Source organism: Siphateles boraxobius, unplaced genomic scaffold (assembly GCF_051911475.1).
Source record: "Siphateles boraxobius isolate OS27281-9 unplaced genomic scaffold, OSU_SipBor_1 12, whole genome shotgun sequence".
Taxonomy (NCBI): domain Eukaryota; kingdom Metazoa; phylum Chordata; class Actinopteri; order Cypriniformes; family Leuciscidae; genus Siphateles; species Siphateles boraxobius.
Window position 1 is genome coordinate 3,990,001 of NW_027508722.1, and position 22,500 is coordinate 4,012,500.

At 37.4% G+C, this 22,500-nt stretch overlaps 1 protein-coding gene across 8 annotated transcripts in view; it reads left to right on the forward strand.

Annotated features, from left to right (window-relative positions):
* plecb (plectin b) overlaps positions 1 to 22,500 on the forward strand; it is a 156,063-nt gene that overhangs the window by 6,745 nt on the left and 126,818 nt on the right. Inside the window, exon 1 of one of the 8 annotated variants that reach the window (XM_077206605.1) lies at positions 6,425 to 6,657. The exons of 4 other annotated variants lie outside the window; for them this stretch is intronic. In XM_077206605.1, the coding sequence (XP_077062720.1) occupies positions 6,567 to 6,657 (91 nt within the window). In that variant the 5' untranslated portion in view covers positions 6,425 to 6,566. Of the gene's footprint in view, positions 1 to 6,424; positions 6,658 to 22,500 lie in introns of those variants that run through there. 3 more of the 8 variants (XM_077206587.1, XM_077206571.1, XM_077206595.1) reach the window with 3 other exon arrangements.

Below are 22,500 nucleotides of genomic sequence, written 5' to 3' on the forward strand. Positions count from 1 at the left end.
GGGGTCAAAGGTCATGGCAGCTGTGTGCTATTATAGGTATGCGTGAGCGCTGCTAACATGCTCATGTAGGGTCAAACCGCTCGGACGCATTTCATTTCACACTCACGTCGGGTTTCTTTGTGATCGCGTGGGGATTTTAAATACTCCGTGTCTTCACACACTACACCGAGAGACCACACACACACTTGTGAAACTCAAGCCCACAGTAACGCCCTCACACTACAGCTAGCACCTGTTTTTGGCTTCCAGACCGTAGTCCTGAAGGAATGACTGAGACGTGCACGTTCCCCTCAAACACGCTCTTATATATTCACAGTCTTACAGCCCACAGTGTGTGTGTGTGTGTGTGTGTGTGTGTGTGCTATATATCTTTATTTTGCTTTCCACACGTAATTGCTTACTATAAATGTAGCAATTTAAAGCAAAGAGGTGTAGCTTTACAATTCACTGTTTACTGAAATCTTAATCTTTAATTGAGGGGTAACATGAATCAACCCACATAGTGTAGTGTGTGTGTTTGTGTGTGTGATTTTTATCCAAATTGCACCAGAGCTGTAACTCTTTCAAACATCTCCTTCAGAACAGAGATGTGTTGTGTTTCAGTGAATCCAAAATAAAAGGAGGAAATAAGTCTGGCAGATTATTGCCCTGACATAACAGGATTCATTTTTTACTTAAATTGACTTGGTGACTTGGAATGGACCCTCATATGATTATTCTCATGCGATACATTTTTATGTATGAAAACCCAGTTTATACTGTGAAAAATACATATTATAAACATGTTTTAAATATTATTTGGAAAACATTACATTTAATTAAATTTTAAATTTTAAATATTAATATGTTCTACTCACTAGTACTGAGCTGTGTATTATTTATTTGTTTATTTTTATACAATTTTTACTATTAATTCTAATTATTTATTTATTTTTAATTTAATTTCAATATGTTCTCATAATTTCTCCATTTATTAATGTATATTTTTATTTTAATCTAATATTTTTTTATATTTTTATATTAGATTTGTATTTTAATCTTATTTTTACTATTTATTTGAATCTATTTATTTGTCATGTTTTACACTTCATCTAAACATTTCCACAGACCCCTTGAGTTTGCGAGACGTGTTGTGGACGGCTTCTTAGTAATTTGTGTGACTTCACTCGGCACAACTCTAAAAGTGCATTGGTATTTTCTAGTGGCTTACCGTCCAGGTTACATTAGATGTGCGCTTGTTCTTGTAGTGGATTATGGGATTGAAGGAATGCACTTGATAATGTCCACCATGGTTTTGGAAGACCACTGCAAATGGCTGTTCCTTCAAATAGTGAATTTGGTATGGGGTAAATTAGCCACTGCTTTTATGAGTGAGTTATTGAATGATTTACTCAATGGATTTGTTCAAAAACACTAAATCATTCAAGAATGAAAACACCACTAATGGGTTTTGCTCAGAGATGCAAACTAGTGGTATTATTTTCATTGGTGGAACAATAACAAGGCAAAGTGGCTAATATTTTGTGTCTAAAATGCAAATGACTCGGTATTAATTATACTAGAACAGCATAAGTTGTGATATGTTGTGTTTAGGGGATGGGTGTTCCCAACAGGCTTCATAACTTGCTTGATTTCCAGCACTTGCTATTCTAACCCAGGCTGTATCAGCATTGAAATTCATGCTGGTATTTTCAACAGAGACAGACATTACTCACTACTGAAGCCCATATCTGATCCCTCTCTGCAGCGACATTAGCAAGACAGGGGATGTTTGATAGGAAAGACACTTCATTAGAGTGAGTAAGAGTCTGGAGCTTCTAGTCATTATGCGAGGAATCGTCAGGTTTCCAGGAAACACTGAGACACTTAAAGTCCCCCTGTGGTGAAAAGCATGTCTATGTCGAGTTTTTTAATTTGCTTTAAGGCAAACCATGTGTAAATTCATAAGTCGACAGCATTGCTGAGTATTTTCTCTTTAAAACTGCAGTGAAGCAAAGACAGTCTCAAAAACACACTTTGAAATCCCTGGTGTTTCTGACGTCACAAACTACCTTTTAACTAGGGGTGCGCCGATCCGATACTCAGTATCGGTATTGCTCCGATACTAGCAATATTTGCCGGATCGGGTATCGCCAGACGAGACCATCCAAATCCGATCCGATATTGTATAGCCTACGAATGTTATTGTTATACAACACAAAAGGCACAAAAACATTATAAAGCACTATAATGTTTCCGTGTACTATATTCCAAGTTTTCTGAAGCCATTACATATAGTTTAATGTGAGGTACAGTTTTAAATCGTTAAATTAATCTTCACCTGAGTGCTTCCCTCCGCTGCGGCTGTCAATCATTCTCCATGCAGTACTCAAACAGCACTCGGGTAAAACAGTCAACATGATGAAACAGTCTCCAAAATGAGTCAATGTTCCTATTATTATACTGTAGATCTGTAGATAAAGGTCTATGGTTTGCATAAAAGGACTTTAACGTGCTGGAGTTTCACATGTTACTTTCTACCGGGTGTCTGTTAGATCACAACACAACTCCTCAGTGATCACAACACTGGAGTAGAGAGCGATATAATTGCTCTTCACACGCACATTAACTGAAATTTAAAACTGTTAAAAGGCTCAAACTAATGAATAAATAAAGAAATATATGTATATCTTACTTTTGTGCTTTGAACTTTTCAATGCGACGCGCTACGCGCCGTGACTCCATGTTGCTTCGAGCGCATCATTCTGCGCACGGGAAGCGCATAAGTGTTTCGTGCCGCTCTGAATTGGAGCCTTTCATATTACAATATTTTTGCGGAATGGCAGTTTATTGATAGCCTTAGTTATTCTGTCCAATCTATCATATGTTGCTGGTTCATTAAAAAGTTGCGCTTAAAATTTAAAAATAAATGTCTTTTAATTATACAGTAGATATTTTGTCTGTATTGTTTTACAAAGTAAGGAAAATAATGTTTAAGTCAAGCTTGATGCCTTTAACAAAAGATTAATCCCAGTCTCTTCCCCACAGTGAGCCATACAGATACAGTTTATTAGGTAATTTGGCACTGTTTTTTTAATTATTATTTTAGTATTGGATCGGATCGGTATCGGCCAATACTGAGTCCCAGGAATCGGAATCGGTATCGGAGGCAAAAAAGGTGGATCGTGCCACCCCTACTTTTAACCAATCAGATCAACGTGTGATCGTCAACGAGTGGATCCCTGAGCTGAGTGAGTGAGTGGAGGCGGGGCTCATTTGCATATTCAGAGAACCGCATATACTAAATGAGGCAAGGGTGTAGAGTTACATTCCAAGCTATTTTAAGCTATGAAGAAATATTTTTCAAGGAAAAATGTTTAAAAATGTTTGGTGATCAAAGATGAGTTTTAAAGGATAGAATTATTGACTACAGGGGGACTTTAAGGAAAAAAATCCCATTGACTGATTTTTAGATTTGGTTACATTTTCATTTTAAGAGGACCTATGCTTTTTTAGGCTATTATGCTTTTTTACATGTTCAAATTTCTTTAGTGTGTAATGTTGCTGTTTGAGCGTGAAAAAGGTCTGCCAAGTTACAAAGCACAAAGTCACTCCAAAGGTCATGGGGGGCGGGGCCTGGTTGAGTGAGTTAGTTGTGTCTTGAAACTGGCAGTTACAAAACACACTCAAAGTGGTTGACCAATCACAACACACTGGTCCAGCCGACCAATCAGAGCACACTTAGCTCTTCAGAAGGAGGCGCTTCATAGAGACAGGAACTAAACAGGGGTGTGACGGAACTTGCAACCATAGTTGCTTTTGGGGAGCATTACTGACAGACTGGGAAGAGTGGTGCTGCAACAATTTCAGATATTCTTGATCATTCAAGCATCAAAACCTATTCCAGTAGAGCCCAAAAACAAAATCAACACTTTATAAAAGGTCATAATATAGAGTTTTTGGATATGACTTGCAAAGCACAGAAAGAAGAACAAGAAAAAATCGTAATATTCATACCTAAATATTCAAAAGATGATGAAGTCTCTTTGAGAACCGGTTTCAGTCTGTCCTTTTAACTTATTTCTTTCAAGTTTTGTCGCTCTTGCAGAAGGTTTCTAGTTGTGTCTGGTAGAATTTTTGTTAATGCAACAGGAGGATGTTGATGAAGTTGAGTGGCTTCATCAGTTGTCTGACACGAATTGCTCAAACCTGTTAACACACCATGGGCCGGATAAACTTTGACTAGTACTTAGATAAAGCAGATAGTCAGATTTCAGATAGGCATCTAAATCAGACTTTTGCACAAAGCACTTAAGACTCTGACTATCTTAAGTAGGACTACACTGCAATGCATTCTGGGTAAAATAAGACACTTTTCAAACAAAAAAACATGGCGGATCAAGTAAGCGCAGTCAACCGCTCAGTGCAGTTTACCCCAGCGGAAAATATGTGTTTGTTGGAGGAGTATAACAGTTACAAGGACATTTTACTTGGGAAATTTAAGGGAGAATTTAGTAACAAGAAGAAATGTTTAATTTGGAAAAAGATTACTACGACGGTTAACAGCGTTAATCCGACCGTTGACCGGAGCGTTAAAGACGTACAGAAAAGATACAAAAACATGATACAAGAAGCCAAAAAAGAAATATTTAAGAGGAAATATCCTAAAAACCCTTTCCCTTCTCATAGCTCTCTCCATAACGTCGTCAGCAAACCACAAATTATGAGCCATTTTCCATTTTCGTTTGGCTGTTTGTAATGTAACTGATTGTTACTGCTGGTTGCCAAGGTAACAGAGTCTTAGACCTAAGTTAGCCTGGGGGTAAGGTGTCTAATTTTTTTTGTCTTAATTAAGTCAGTCTTTATTTTTGTGAAACAGTCTAGCTTGCATTAGACTAGTCTATGAGCAAATTTTAGACTAGTCTAACACTATAGACTGGTCTAAAATAGCTTTGTGAAACCGGCCCCATGACGTCACACAGCTGTTCAACAAAACACCTTTCTTTAGAGCACTTTTGAGAGTTTCAGTCAGGTTAGTGAGGAGTTGTGCAAGATCATCAAAGACTGAAAGAAAACAAAGACATCTATGAAAGAAACATGGGCTGAATGAGAAGTCTTTTGTCTGATACAAAGAGATGTTAATATCGTGATTAACATTGCATCCGGTTTCTTTTTGAGACTGGTAAAGGTGAAGTCAAACACATTGCATTGTTGGCCTACAGTATTTCATGCAGTGCATTCTGGGATACTGTCCTGCTTACTGAATACTGCTAAGTATACAGTATACTCCTTACTGTTGCTTAGTATCTGAAACAACAACAACAAAAAGTGGTTGGTATCATTGGATCTTTCGTCAAACAGGAATTGTAAGGTTTGCATTGCATGAAACAGTTTCCACACACTATGGCTGCATCCTGAACTCACATACTACTACTATATAGTGTGTAAAAATGTGTGAAAAGAGAATTTCCAAATTCACAGTATTAATAAAACAGTAGGCAAAAGATACCCAGGTGATCTACTACTTCCGGGCAGATTCTGAAGTGTGCATACGATGGATATTTTACTATCCCATGAGGCCAGAATGGCAGTGACAGTAGGTCACATGACAAAAACAACATGACGAATGTAGTACGTCCCGATTACATTCATACTACACACACTCATTCTAAATAGAATGGGACTATATACTGTATTCATACTATATAGAACATTTTATTTTTCATACTATATTTCAACAATGCACTTTATTTGACCTTTTTTGAATAAACCAGACATTTTTTATGATTGTGATTTTTTTTCTCTACCCATTGTTTGATTAGAAATTTTTTTCTACAAAACAGATTTTTTTTTCATATTTAATGTGCTATTTTTATTTTATTTATGCAGTTAGCAGGAAGCTAGTATTTCTCTTCAGACATAGGCTGCGTCCGAAATCGCATACTTCCCTACTGTATAGTAGGCAAAAAACAGTATGTGACAAAAGAAGTATGTCAGCATTGACAGTACTCATTAAAGAGTAGGCAGAAAGTACCCGCATGACTAACTTCTGGTGAGATTCTGAAGTGTACACACGATGGACTTTACTATCCCATGATGCCATGGGAGAGGATTTATAAATGGCAGTGAAGCGACGCAACTGACGCTGGTTGGTCACATAATGAATGTAGTATGTACAGATTACATTCATACTACACATATTCATACTTTATAGAATGTACAGTTTTAAAGTAATGAAGTAATTACTTATTCAAAATAAGTGTCTGGTCAAGAGATTAGCATGCAGCCATCGCTTCTGAATGCATACTGCATTTACAGCTTTCAAAATGAGTAGGCAGTATGCTAAACTGTAAGAGGTGTGTCTGACACTTTCAGGTGGATAGTTTGATTGATGTCTTGTGTGTCTTTAAGAGGCGGGGCTTCTCAGAGTCTGCTGGTATTTCCCATTCAGGAAGGAGGGGGTGTGGCTGGCGCTGGCTTTAGGAATGAAGTTTAGAGAGAGAGAGCGAGAGAGCACGGCACACACACTCACAGAGGTGCACATCCTCTAGCGGCTCACAGAGGAGAGGACCTGTGACTGATCCACAATGGCCATGTACGAACCCCTCTGCCTGCCGCCCAATGCAGATGAACAGGACTTTGTTCAAGCTTATGAGAACGTCCGAGAGAAATATAAAGGTATCAAACGTTTGGAAACGGGTGTTGCTGGAAGTGATGATATGTGTGTGTGTGTGTGTGTGTGTGTGTGTGTGTGTGTGTGTGTGTGTGTGTGTGTGTGTGTGTGTGTGTGCTGGAGCCACGTGCAGTCGTGCTTCAGCTGCTGGTGCGAGAGCTCATTGATCAGCACACATGCTGTCTGTCAGTCTGTCAGTTTGGTGAAGTTCAGTGTGTGTTTGCAGGAGTGTGTGGACTCTCTGTACTGACCTCGATAACACTGCAGCAAGCACTTCTCTCAGACTGAGAGCGGTTTTATAACTTAAGGGCTTCATGTTTATACCAGGTCTAATTTAAATGCTCATGTTTAATTCATCAAGCTGTGAACCACAGGAACGGCCCACGCTTGTTCTGGGACGTGATGCTGTCGGGATGTTGTCGTTCAGTGTGGGTCACTTGAGTTCACATGGACGAGGCTGTGATTTGTTTTTTTTCCCATATGCAATTCACAAACACTGTCTTTTTATCTGTATTTTTATTTATTAACTGATAGTGGATAGAATGGAAAAAAGCCCTTGCTTTTTAATTTCTCATGTCAGGTTATTATATCCACTCTTTTTGGGGTGGGTTGATTCTCACTTTCATCATCTCTGTTTTTAATAATTTTTCAAGCATTTCTACGGTTTGTTGGCTCTGAATTTGAGATGATTATACTACTGTTCAAAAGTTTGGATTTGGTATATTTTATGTTTTTGTAAGAAGTCTCTTATGCTCACAAATGCTGCATTTATTTGATCAAAAATACAGTAAAACAGTAACTGTTTTCTATTTGAATATATTTCAAAACGTAATTTATTCTTGTGATTTTAAAGCTGAATTTTCAGCATCATAACTCCAGTCTTCAGTGTCACATGATCCTTCAGAAATCATTCTAATATATGATGATGTTGTGCTCAAGAAACATTTACTAATTTTTTTATAAAGATAGTTCAAAAGACAACATTTATTAGAAATAGAAATCTTTAATAACATTCTAAATGTCTTTATTGTCTTTTAATCAATTTATTGAATCCTTGCATCCGAGTATAACTAAAGAAAATACTGTTTGTGGACATGAATTCCTTAAGTCATGTGTGTTGTTGAGTAGAATCAGGCAAGAACCACATTTCTTCAGACAAACTGTATTAGTTTTCTGATTTTAAGCCTTGCTTTCTGTCCCTCTGTCCTTCTGTCCTTCTGTCCTTCTGTCTTTCTGTCCTTCTGTCCTTCTGTCTTTCTGTCCTTCTGTCCCTCTATCCTTCTGTCCTTCTGTCCTTCTGTCTTTCTGTCCTTCTGTCTTTCTGTCTTTCTGTCCTTCTGTCCCTCTATCCTTCTGTCCTTCTGTCTTTCTGTCTTTCTGTCTTTCTGTCTTTCTGTCCTTCTGTCCCTCTATCCTTCTGTCCTTCTGTCCTTCTGTCCCTCTATCCTTCTGTCCTTCTGTCTTTCTGTCTTTCTGTCCTTCTGTCTTTCTGTCTTTCTGTCCTTCTGTCCCTCTATCCTTCTGTCCTTCTGTCTTTCTGTCTTTCTGTCCTTCTGTCCCTCTATCCTTCTGTCCTTCTGTCCTTCTGTCCCTCTGTCCTTCTGTCCCTCTATCCTTCTGTCCTTCTGTCCTTCTGTCCCTCTGTCCTTCTGTCCCTCTATCCTTCTGTCCTTCTGTCCTTCTGTCCTTCTGTCCTTCTGTCTTTCTGTCTTTCTGTCTTTCTGTCCTTCTGTCCCTCTATCCTTCTGTCCTTCTGTCTTTCTGTCCTTCTGTCCTTCTGTCTTTCTGTCCTTCTGTCTTTCTGTCTTTCTGTCCTTCTGTCCCTCTATCTTTCTGTCTTTCTGTCTTTCTGTCTTTCTGTCCTTCTGTCCCTCTATCCTTCTGTCCTTCTGTCCTTCTGTCCTTCTGTCCCTCTGTCCTTCTGTCCCTCTATCCTTCTGTCCTTCTGTCTTTCTGTCTTTCTGTCCTTCTGTCCTTCTGTCCCTCTGTCCTTCTGTCCTTCTGTCCCTCTGTCCCTCTATCCTTCTGTCCTTCTGTCCCTCTATCCTTCTGTCCTTCTGTCCTTCTGTCCCTCTATCCTTCTGTCCTTCTGTCTTTCTGTCTTTCTGTCCTTCTGTCCCTCTATCCTTCTGTCCTTCTGTCCTTCTGTCCCTCTGTCCCTCTATCCTTCTGTCCTTCTGTCCCTCTATCCTTCTGTCCTTCTGTCCTTCTGTCCTTCTGTCTTTCTGTCCTTCTGTCCTTCTGTCTTTCTGTCTTTCTGTCTTTCTGTCCTTCTGTCCCTCTATCCTTCTGTCTTTCTGTCCCTCTGTCCTTCTGTCCTTCTGTCCCTCTGTCCTTCTGTCCCTCTATCCTTCTGTCTTTCTGTCCCTCTATCCTTCTGTCCTTCTGTCCCTCTGTCCTTCTGTCCTTCTGTCCTTCTGTCCCTCTGTCCTTCTGTCCTTCTGTCCTTCTGTCCCTCTGTCCTTCTGTCCTTCTGTCCCTCTGTCCTTCTGTCCTTCTGTCCTTCTGTCCCTCTGTCCTTCTGTCCTTCTGTCCTTCTGTCCCTCTGTCCTTCTGTCCTTCTGTCCCTCTGTCCTTCTGTCCTTCTGTCCTTCTGTCCTTCACCTGCTTGTGTTTCTTCTTCTTGTGGAAGACATAATGTTGAAGCATCCTCTATAAATATCGCCCCACTTTTGTTCCTGTGTTGAGAGTGAGACAGAGGTCTGTGCTGAATCACTGTCTGGTCGTCCGTGTGCTGGGCCGTGTTTGTGTGTGTGTGTGTGTGTTTGGGACATGTAAATCGGGAGTTTACTGAAGCAGCATTCTTTTCCTTCTCTTCTTTCTCTTTTCCTCTGCCAGCGGATCTATCGGATCTCCTTATTAAGGCACGTCAGATGGGATGTTATTCACATGCTATCACTCTCTCTCTTCTGCTCTTTTCTTCATCACACAAATGTTTCAAATAGCCGGTTCTTCCTCGTGATATTTATCTCGTTTTCTAGTAAACACACACACACACACACACACACACACACAACACACAACACACAACACACAACACACACACACACACACACACACACACACACACACACACACACACACACACACACACACACACACACACACACACACACACGACACACAACACACACACTTGTGTATATATATACATATATATGAAATATAAATTATTTTTTGAAAAGCTACTAAGTCTTGGTTAATTCAGCAACAAACTTGTAATCGTTGTTGTAATTGTAATTTATAAAAGCCCTTCTAGTGTTGCAAATTAGCTTTAGCTACAAGCTCTGAAACATGCATTTATCTGTTTATTGTATTTTTCCATAAATTATATGTGTATATATATATCATATGAAATCTGTTGAACAATATATTAATTCTAAACTTTCTTTCCCTAGAGAAATCTCTTTTTCTTTCACCATTATGTTTTCGCTAATAGTTTTTTTCTCTAGTTCTTACTCCACATATCTTTTGTTGTTGCTGACATTTTTTTTAATGAACACAATACTTAATATCATATAACTTAATAAAAAGCTTTTTTTATTTTTCACATGTAATCGTTTGTTTTTTTTGGATCTAGACATGACAATGTCCATGAATGTAGGTTATTTTATTTTTTATTTGTTTTACAAACAGCTGTTGGTTTCAGAAAATGACTTTCGATGAGTGATGGTGGCCTTGTTGCTTGCATTGGTTTTTTGCTCTGATTGGTCGACAGATTCTCAACCAATGGCAGTATTGTAGTAAGAGCATGAGCTAATAACACTGAGCAAACAAACAGAGCCCACAATCCTCTCTGTGTAGACAGTAAAGAGATTTAGGAGTGACTATTAGTGCTGTCAATCGATAACAATACAGTTTTTAATTTATTTTGTATATTGTAATAATTTCACATTTAATCTCCAAATGAATGTAGAAACAACATGAAGACAGCTATAGCCTATAGTTTTTTAGTTTAGCCATTAGTTTAATTGCATGTTTTTATGAAAGAAGGCCAGTATAATTGATACCAATACTGAAACTGATGTCTCTATGGCTCAATTTTAGCCATTAAAGCCATTCAGCATTACAGTATAATTAAAAGCTGTACATTTTAACATTAATTAAGCTTTAAAAATATAACAGCTTTTAATTTAAGTGAACTTAAAACAATCTTTATAAACCCAAACCCATTGTAATAAATGTCACATTTACCTGTCCTCCAATATATCAGGGCTCAATTTTTTTCTTTTGGTCCAGTCAGACTATTTCAGATTTTTACTTGCCCTGTCAAAATGCACAAAATGTTATTTCATTGTTTTTGACCCATGGTCTTACAGGTAGGAAATAGGGCTGCACGATTTGGGGAAAATGTCATATTGAGATTATTAAAGGTCAATATTGCGATTGCGATTTGCGATATGCGATATAATAAACAAATGGTTTCATGAGTCAACTTGTTTGGTTCTCAAGGAAAATGCACACACAGATTATTTATAATGCTGAAATGTGACAGACTTTAACGACAGAGATAATTAGTGGCTACTGTGTACTGTCCCTTTAAGAGCAGCCTCTGCTGACAGAGACGCGGATCTCACACGCGCCTCATTCTCTCACGAGTTGCAACTGTTTACCTTCATAATAAGACTGCTCTTATGTTATGAAGATACTCGACAAAACGACATTTTGGCATAATTGTGTGTTATTGTTCGTTCAAGCGCGAAAGAGAACTGTATTCTGGCGTGCTGTCTGTGCGCACGCATGATGCTGGCGCACGTCTTTCTGTGAGTCACAGTCAGGACATTCACAGGCAGCGCGCTCTTTTTTTCGTCTTGTCGCGCATGAATGGTTTAAAAGCATTTGCATGAATAAGAGCGGGATCATGTAGCACTAGCCAAAGGATGACAAAAATTAACAGATGCTGCGTTAATAGCCCTAATTTGTTTAGGCTATTTCATATAAAATCGCAGCATTTTGCGTCATATAATTGCATAGGCTTGACATTGCGATATAATTAATCATGCAGCACTAGTAGGAAATATAAATAAATTGAATAAAGTTATCCAACACTTCAGTCTTCACTGCATAAATTATAAATTAAATATAGATGAATCCTTATTAAAGCTACAAAAGTAATTTAGTCAAGAGCAGCGAGTGATTTTTCTCTTTTTCTTTTGTTCTTTGCTTGTCCTTAATGATAGAAAGGAACAGGTTTATTAGGCTGCTGTCCCTTTAAGACCTGACGCACATCACACGGATCTGATGCACATCCTACTTCCTCACAACTCTTTATATTTATTGTAAGACTTCATTTAAAGGGTTAGTTCTTAAAGGGTTAAAAAAATTAATTATCCCATAATTTACTCACCCTCAAGCCGACCTATGTGTATATGACTTTCTTCTTTCAGCCAAACACAATCTGAGTAATATTAAACAATATCCTGCTCTTCCAAGCTTTATAATGGGAGTGAATAGAGCCTGAGATTTTGAAGCCCGAAAAAGCGCATTGATTAATTATTTAATTATATAATGAATTAATTTATGAACATTTATTGGAGGATCAGCCCCATGAGATGAAACATCTCGTTTTCATGGGGGTCCTCAATGTTTAATGTTAATATTAATAAAGACGGGGGTTAATAAAGGCTTTCTGAAGCAAAGTGATGTGTTTTTGTAAGAAAATATTCATATTTATAACTTTATAAACTGTAATCACTGGCTTCAAAGAGTGACCTAAATGAATCCTTATAAAGCAAACAAGTCTCTTGAGAATATTTGGACTAAACCGCTCAATTCATATGGATTAGTTTTACGATCTCTTTGTGGATTTTTTTGAAATGTCAAAGTAGTTGAGCTCTCAGATTTGATCAAAAAGATCTTCATGTGTGTTTAGAAGAGGAACTAAAGTCTTACAGGTTTGCCGGAATAAAATTTTTTTGGTGAACTATCCCTTCAAATGGTAATTCGATTCAGTCAGATTTTATGAATAAAAATTGTGAACTTGCACTCCAATATTTTACTGTATGTTGCTTCATAAAAGCAAATATTGCAAACTTGTGGATAACTAGTTTCATCTTCACCATGTTTCCTGCTGTGTTCAGTGCGCTTCAGTAAACTCTACTTGGACTGACGCTTCTGTTAATATGGAGAAAATAAGTGTGCGCTGATGTCTCACACTGGAAAGTATTTCTCATCTGTGACCTTGTGGAAAGAGTCTCTCATGAGCTTCGTTCTGGTTTGATGGTACGTCACACCCTCACTGATATTTCATTATGGCTTATGGTGCATGAATTACACGAGCACTTCCTGCGTTTAGGGAGAACGGTTGCCATGGAAACATACCATAATGGTTTAGAGAGTTTCTTATGAAAGATAATACTGGTGGAAAGACGTATATGATGTCTATCATCACAAAAATGGTAGCTATGTTTGCTTCCTTAAATGACAGAAACTGATGGTGAAGTAAGAAGTCTTCTTGTTTATTGTTCTTTGACAACTTTAGGAATGACCTGTCATTTAAAAGTTTCGAAGTTAATAGGTCAGTGAGATAGAAGTTACATGAGATTTTTAAATCAAGTTTTTTTATATGGCCTGACAGGTTGTCAGCTTTTCAGGAATAATCGAATAAGATGAATTTTGTGCGGACGATTAATTGTCAAACAAATAATTGCGATTAACAATTTGATTCTGTTTTGTTCACTTACAGTGTAAGCCTATACGTTCTTTTTTCACTTGGAATTGTATATAATATAATAATAAAAAATAAAATATGTCTATGCCTACATGATTTTCTGTAATGCTTTAAATATAATAATGTTTATAATATAATATATGATGCAGTCTGACTAAACCTGCATTTATTTGAAGGAAGACCTTTGACTATCTTTGAATACTTTATCATGGTGGTTTTTTTATATTCTTTATTTTTTGATCTCTGCCAGATTATGACTTCCCTGCGTCTCCTTACCACACTGGGAAAAGAGACACAATATCGCGGATTTTATGACATTTCTTTAAGCACTTAAATACGGGTAGCATTTGGATGGAAATATTATATTTAAATTTCAACTGCACAAACTAGTTTAGATTAGATCTAATAACAACAGTCAGATAATTAATCAATACTCGCATCAATAAACGCACAAATGTGTTGATGTGTTTGTATGTTGCGTTCTGTTTTGAGAACAGACACTCTTGGCTGAGATTGGCCCCTTTTTTCTTTTAGTTGAGTAAGTTTGCATCATCTAGTGCAATTTGCAGCAGCAGGTGGTGGGGCGTCAGTGAGGCGCTGTACACACACACACACACACACACACACACACACACACACACACACACACACACACACACACAGTCCCCCCAAAGGGCTTAAAATAACGCTCATATTGCCCCCGCTTGCATGGCCTCCAATTAAACAACTATTTTTGGTCTTTGGCAGTCTTGATTGTTTAGATAGAGACAATTTAAATGCCACTGTATTTTAGGCGCTAAAGAGATTGATCGTCTAGATCGAGTAAAAACTGATCGTTTTTCCTTCGCATTTTTGAAATGTTTTGTGTTCAGACAATATCATTGTCAAAACGATCCCCGTTCACACAGATCTGCAAAAAACAACTGAAAACACTGTATTTACAGTGATGTGAATAAGTTAGGACACCCATGCTAAAGTTGCCTAAAAAGAGGAATAAAAAATAATCTTTTGGAAATTGATCTTAATGCCTTAATTAGAAAAATGAGGAAAAATCCAATCTTTAAGGACACCAATTTTCTTTGTGAATGAATAATGTATCATAAATAAATAAATGTTCTTCAATAAAATAGAGGGTGCATAAGTCAGGACACCCCTATGTTAAATTCCCATAGAGACAGGCAGATTTTTATTTTTAAAGGCCAGTTATTTCATGGATCCAGGATAATATGCATCCTGATAAAGTTCCCTTGGCCTTTGGATATAAAATATCCCCACATCATCACAAACCCTTCACCATACCTAGAGATTGGCATGGGCACTTTCCATAAGATCATCTTTCAATGCAAATCAAACCAGCTATTAGGCTAACTGAAATAAAACCATGCCAATCTCTAGGTATGGTGAAGGGTTTGTGATGATGTGGGGCTTTTTTAATTCCAAAGGCCAAGGGAACTTCATCAGGATGCATAGTATCCTGGATCCATGAAATAACTGGCCTTAAAAAATAAAAATCTGCCTGGCTCTATGGGAATTTAACATAGGGGTGTCCTGACTTATGCACCCTGTATTTTAATGAAGAACATTTATTTATTTATGATACATTATTCGTTCACAAAGAAAATTGGTGTCCTTAAAGGTTGGATTTTTCCTCATTTTTTTAATTAAAGCATTAAGATCAATTTCCAAAAGATGATTTTTTTATTCCTCTTTTTAGGCAACTTTAGCATGGGTGTCCTAACTTATTCACATCACTGCATGCCAGGCCAATAGTACGACACTACACGCATGCGCAAGTACACGTTCTTCTACGGAGCGATGAATACAAACAAACAAGTTGGCAAAAGCATCGAGCATGTAATCGAGCACGTTCAGCAGACTGAAATATTATATTGCATTCAGTTTACACAGAGATGATAATGGTATCGTTTAAAAAAAAAAACGTGCACTTTAAAACCTGTTTTCAAAAGTTTGAGTTTGTTAGTAAAGTAAATAAAAAATTTAATTTTTAGTTGAAAACGGTGGTGTAAACAACCCCTGAATCACCATGCATGAGCTTTCTTTTTGTTTTGAGTCTGTGCATGATTTATCATTCATCGCTGATTGATCGGTAACTGTGGCATTATGTGTGTGTGTGGTCCTGTGTGCATGTGCTCTGCTTCAGATCAGTAGAGCTCTCTCTCTCTCTCTCTCTCTCTCTCTCTCTCTCTCTCTCTCTCTCTCTCTCTCTGTCTCTGTCTCTGTCTCTGTCTCTGTCTCTGTCTCTGTCTCTGTCTCTCTCTCTCTCTCTCTCTCTCTCTCTCTCTCTCTGTCTCTGTCTCTGTCTCTGTCTCTGTCTCTGTCTCTCTGTCTCTGTCTCTCTCTCTCTCTCTCTCTCTGTTACTGTGGGCTGTAAGAGAAGAGATCTTCATCTGTACCATCTTTATTGCACAAACACTTCTGGAACGATCTCGGATAAAGATATTTACACATTCACAGCACAGTGCACAGCTTCACCAGCGCTCAGCATATCCCCTTATATGGCTGCTTCATTTCAAATGCTTTTTCTAACAACAGTTACAATGATCAAAAGAGAGAAAAAAAGATTTTTAGATTTTTAATTCAGTAGTGCATTAAGCAGAACATTTTCAGTGCTAAAACATGTTTGTCCATTTTTTCTGTGTAGTATTAAGTATAAAGAGCACCTTCTTTGCTTTCTTTAGTTTCTTTGTGTAATGTTGCAGTTTGAGCATGACAAATCTCACACACTGTCACTGTTTCTGAACTCCCTGAAACGCCTCCATTAGTCTTGAGTTTTTTTAAAGGGATACTTCACACAAAAAATTAAATTCTGTCATTAATTAATCACCCTCATGTCGTTCCAAACCCGTAAGCCCTTCGTTCATCTTCGGGAACACAAATTAAGATATTTTTGATGAAATCTGAGAGCTTTCTGTCCCTCCATTGACAGCAGCGTCATTGCAACTTTCAAGGCCCAGAAAGGTAGTAAAGCCATCGTTAAAATAGTGCATGTGACTACAGTGGTTCAACCTTAATATTATGAAGTGACGGAAAAACTTTTTGTGTGCAAATAAACCCCAAAATAACTACATAATTCAACAATCTCTTCTCTTCCAAGTTATTCTCATACTCTGTTGACGTAGTGTAAACAGCGCAGTGTGGGAGAGAAGAGATTGTTGAGTAATGTTGTTATTTTTGGGTAATTGAGTAATTAATGACAGAAATTAATGTTTTGGGTGAAATAACCCTTTAAGGGAACGGCGCCTGGCTGAGTTAGTAGAGTGTGAAACTCGCAGTTATGGTAACGGCCGTGACATTTCCCAAACACACTAGAAGAGCTTGACCAATCATAACAAACTGGTGCAGGCGACCAATCAGAGCACTTTGTGCTTTTCAGGAGGAGGGGCTTCATAGAGACAGGAACTGCATGGCCTCCAATTAAACAACTATTTTTGGTCCTTGGCAGTCTCGATTGTTTAGATAGGGGGCAATTTAACGTTTACGTAACTATGACTGTTTTCTAACTTATTATTAAAATAATCAGAATCACATAAAAATACCTGTGCTTCATTACCACACACTGATTATTTATCTTATCTTATTGAATGAAATGTATAATATGTGAAATTATATATATGAAATATATAAAATATGTACAGGAAAGGGAGAGAGAGAGTTTTGTCTCTTTAAATGTTATTTTCAAATAGCATGTACAGTATGTGATAAACATACAACCTCTACTTCCTTTTTACATCGTCGGGATGGCAACCATCCATTATTGTAGCAGTGTTGGGTGTGTTCTGTAAAAGTACCAGTCCTCTTTCACAAAAGACACAAAAGATGAAAAATGTCTGTGTATTTGAATGATTTATGAGTGTCTTCTCTCTTTGTGTGTTAATGCTGGTGTTTCTCCGCAGTGACATGAAGCAGGTCAAAGTTCAGTCCCGCAGAAACTCTCATGCACTGCAGTTTCCTTATTAGGAGTTTCTACTGAGAGATTTTCACATAGTTGTGCATTCAATTAATCTGATCTAAAGAATGCATTCATTGTGAAGATCTGCTGTCAGGCTAAAGTTTGTGTGTGTGTGTGTGTTTTGACGGAAGCGATTGTGTGAGTTTATCTATGTGTCATTGTATGTTTGTTTAATAGTTTAACTGTATGCATGTTTAGGTGTGTATATAGACCCATTTGCACACACATGTCCTGATGCATGTGTATCTGAACATCTCTGTGTTATGTAGAATATGAGTGACAGGTGGGAGGGAGTGAAGTCAGTCTCTCTCTGGTCTTAGTCATTAAAACCATTATGGGATGTTTACATTCTGCATTATCATTCCCTGTCATTGACAGAATCCATTTCTAAATCTCATTCTATATCTCATCTAAATGCTCTTTGTTCCAGGGAAATCACAAAATCTGCCTTTCAAAATCTCTACTAACAAGTAAATGCAGTTTTAGTTATCTTTATTTAAACTGCAAAAGCAACTGGTTCAAAAATGTTATGATTATGGCATCACATCTCAACATATGAGACGCCTACATTTACATTTACTATTCAGTGTTCAGTGCAACTCACAGTATGAATTATGCAGATAGGATATCCATTAGAGAGAGAAATGGTTGTGTGACCATATTTGGTGCAAGAAACCTTGGTTAACATTGGTAACTTTAGTGGAAAAACAATACGGTTCAGATCTGTAAGTTTTTTTGTTTTGTTTTTTAAGAAAGTGATACTTTATTCAGCAAGAACGCATTAAATTTATTGAAAGTGACACTAAATACATTTGTAATGCTACATTAAATTTCTATTTCAAATAAATGCTCTTCATTTGAGCTTTTCTATTAATCAAAGAACTCTGAGAAATAAAATGCATCACAGTGTCCACAAAAATATGAAGCAGCACAACTTTTTTCAACATTAATAATAAATGTTTCTTGAGCAGCAAATCATCATAATAGACTGATTTCTGAAGGATCATGTGACTCTGAAGACTGGAGTAATGATGCTGAAAATTCAGCTTTGATCACAGGAATACATTACATTTTACTATATATTCACATACAAAAACTTTTAAATTGCTACATTATTTCACAATATTACTGTTTTTACTGTACTTTTGTTCAAAATGCTACAAAAGTGTAAAACATGGACCCTCCACTTGACCATATTCACTGTGTCGACATCATTGAGCTGAAAGCAGTCTGCGGCCTCTAAATAAACTTTATTTCCTTTAGTAAAACAACATGTAAAATGAAGAATATAGTATCTTTGAAATGCAAACGCTGTTGCCAGTATAACATGTGTTATGGTGTTACTTCATTTTTCCACTGTGATATTATTATTACTCAATGCTTACTGTTAAGAGGGATCTGAGTTTGACAGAGTGGGATTTCCCTTGATGTCAGTGCTTCTTTCTTGGCTTTTCGTCACACTGCTCTCTTTGTGCCAGATAGAAAGCATGGCTGAGTTTCCGTAGAAGTGTTCAGGGGTCGTCTATAAATGAGTGTGTGACTGAGCGCTCATAGGTAACATCTGACCACACAAAGAGCGTCTGTGTGCTGAAGGTCGTCCTGCGACCCTCTCGCCTGTCCCTGGCCTTGTGTTCTTGCTTTTCTTTATCTACACACATTTGTGCACACATAGTGAGTAGTAAGCATTCATTTAGCAGATGTTTGTATTGGGCCAATTCATCAGGTTCACACAGTCTCAGTGAATATCTTGATCTGAACCAAGAGGAGGCGTTTGAGAAGTGATGAAGTTGAGGATTTTTACAAACTCTGATGTAGCGGTCTGTTAACCAGTGAGAAACTCTCATCCGTCATGCAAAGTCTTCATCAGAGCTCTAGTGTGTAACAGCCAGTACGGATTCAGCTCAGACAGAGCCTGGTTAAACTCTATTCTAATTCTAGTTATTCTGTGCATGCACAGAAATGTATTTTCACTGCCTTTGTCCACACACACACACACACACACACACACACACACACACACACACACACACACACACACACACACACACACACACACACACACACACACACACACACCAGGACAGCATGGACTGTTCTAGTTGTGAAGTCATCTCCTCTGTCATTTCGAGAACATTCTCTCTCCCCCTCATCTCCCATGTGTGTGTGTGTGTGTGTGAGAGAGAGTGAGTGAGTGTGTGTGTGCGTGTGAGTTCGCGTGTGTGTGGTTATTCATAAAGTAAGATTTATGTCATGTATATAGATACAATTTGTCTGTTCATTAAATTAATTTAAAAGTTTAATATGTTTTGTCCTCCATCCATGAGACATAAATATAAAATGACCTTCAGAATAATTTCATCTCTATGAGTCAAAATCTGCTAATGGGTAATAATGGAACGGCAGTTTTAAAAAGAGAGTGATTTTAAGATTTAAGATTTTAACATTTTTCACTTATTTATAACAGGCATTTTCATGGCTTTAAATAAAAGATTTGTATTAAGAGACAGTAAAAACAGCTTTGTGCATCAAATCCTCTCCTTTCCTGGTAAAACTTAGATTTTCAAATCTCAACGAATTTGCGGCAGCTGAATGTAACATTTTTGACAAGCAAAACATGTCAGTCTCTGAGTCACGTAATTTATTTAAGCCACGAAATAAACCGTAAAATTAGTATAATGACATTCTCCAGCATGTTTTATAATTACTCAAATATCAAACATAGTTCACACCTCACGCACATTATCACGTCCGTCAAAAACATAGGCTGGCAGTCGGTTGGTTTATTAGAGCTAAAAACAAGGATATAACACATTAATGGGCATCAGTCACTTCACTGAATACTCGCCAGCTAAGAAATAACTAATTATTATCTTACTCTTCTTCCGTTTTCAAATCCACATCATTTGAATAACAAGGCATCGATGTCTGTCAAAAAATAACGTGCACAATACATGGTAGTATTTCTGTCAGAGACGATAATGTGCGTAATATATAACGCATGTGAGTATGCATTTGTCTGATCAGGGAACTGAGTTAAACACTTCACACTGCACGCTAAAGAGAATAAACGCCAATCCAGTTGAAACACTTTGTTGGTTATATTTTATATGACTTTTTTTTTTAATGTACGAACTACGCATTCTGATTCTGACATTTCTGATTTGAATATTTCTATTCAATATTTGAATATGCTTGACTGATTTTTTCCCATAATTTTGGCAATAGATGACCTGTTAAACGAGTGATCTTGAGATGAGTGCTTGCAGTAGTGATGATGGGCGACTTCGAAACACTGCTACAGGAAGCTTCGAAAGCTTTACGAATCGTTTGTTTGGAATCAGTGGTTCGGAGCGTGTATCAAACGGCTAAAGTCTCGTGATTTCAGTAAACGAGGCTTCGTTGCATCATAACTGTTTCGAAACTTTTTGAAATGTTAATGGTTCACCGCATATGATCTGTGAACCAATGAATCGTGCGGATTCATCGGGATCGCTCCCAGCGACGAATCATTGAACAAGTGGCTATGGGGTTTACCTGATCTCCGTTTAGTTTGGTACATTTGTAGATGTTTTAATCTGACATTAGTATAATTAAAAGGAATAATAGAAGTTAATAGTCTCTTATTGGCTTGTTTAGCTGAGCCATCCATGGAACAAACAAAACAAACTATGAAAATTGATAAAAGAACACATCAAACAGACGCTTAATATTTAATCTTAGTATATTATTGCTTAATTGCATTTAATAGATTTTACTTTCAATAAAACATTTGCAGTTGGTTTGTAAAAGCTTTTTTTGAATGTGTGTTTGGCCTTTGAACGCTTCGAAACAGTGATTAATTTTGCGAGGCAATTAGTGCAATTAATTCGAAGCTTTGAAAAGCTTAATTTCTCCCATGACTACCTTGCTGTCGTTCAGTTTGATTCTCATATGCTGATGTAATATATTGGAGGATTTTTATAAATGCTGTTTTATCTTCTCAGTTGTTTAATGTGCAGACAGAGATGTGGATCTAGGTGTGCAGGATAGTTTAATAAATAAAGCAAAGAAAAACACAGAGGGCACTAGGAAAGGGAACATTACATGAAACTACTGACAAAGTAACACCAGGGAAACATCAGGGAAACAAGCTTAACAAGAAAACGAGGGGGAGTGGCTAATAGGAAACTAATTAACAAGAAAGACTACAAACTGACTACAATATACCACTTCAACATAAAAGGACAGACACAGAGCACATGTGACAAAAATATTTAGGTAATTATCAACGTTTGATAAAAAAAAAAAGCATTTTCCAATCAAGTTGATACATTTTTACATGATTTGTTACATTTAATTACCCCTTAGCAGATTTTGACTCTCACATCTTTTTTGTGACTATTATCATTTAACATTTTCTAAATTGCTGGGTTTTCTAAGATTAAATGTGCCTTTTAAATTCCAGAATTTGATAGTGATCTCAGACATTTGAGCCACTCATGGATGCTTACACACTCAACGAAGAGTACAGATGGCAATCTTTAGGAATGCAATTATTCCACTTGTGACACACCAAAGTGTGATTCATGTGTGTAAAGGGAGTGTGTAGAGATGCAATTAGTTTTAAGCTCATTTAATTTACGTTTTAAGTGAAAGTGAACTATTATTATATTATGTTTTTCATATATATATATTTTTGACCCTGCTGTAAATATTTGCGTATGAGTCTGAGAAAGTCACAAACGTTACAGGGTATTTCATCAGGATCTGTTTGAACTGCTCAAGGACAAGTTTGACAGAGCATTTGTGTCCTTTCATACTGCCACACACAGTTATGTTGTCCCTTGCTTTATTTGGAATCCAGTCATCCGACTACTAGAACATGAAGTCAGTGTCGTGACACATAGCAGACCATCATTTTAACTCCAGAAGTTTCTCATTTGAATAAAGAGCCCTCTTCTGAGCACCCTGAGGTGTGTGTGTCCAACCATAGCGGGTGGGGGATGTTTGGGGTGCAGAATCCTCTGAGATCACTGATGACTGTCCTGTTTTCTCACTGCACGCTCATTCTTTCTGTTTACTATTGCTCGAACATCAGTGATTTTATCAGCTGGTATCAGATGACACATTTGTAACATTTACCAGCAGGATACTGCAGCACCGCGGCATGCCAACGACTCAAACTTACAGGAATGTCATGGCAGGTCACAGACACAGCTGTTGTCACAC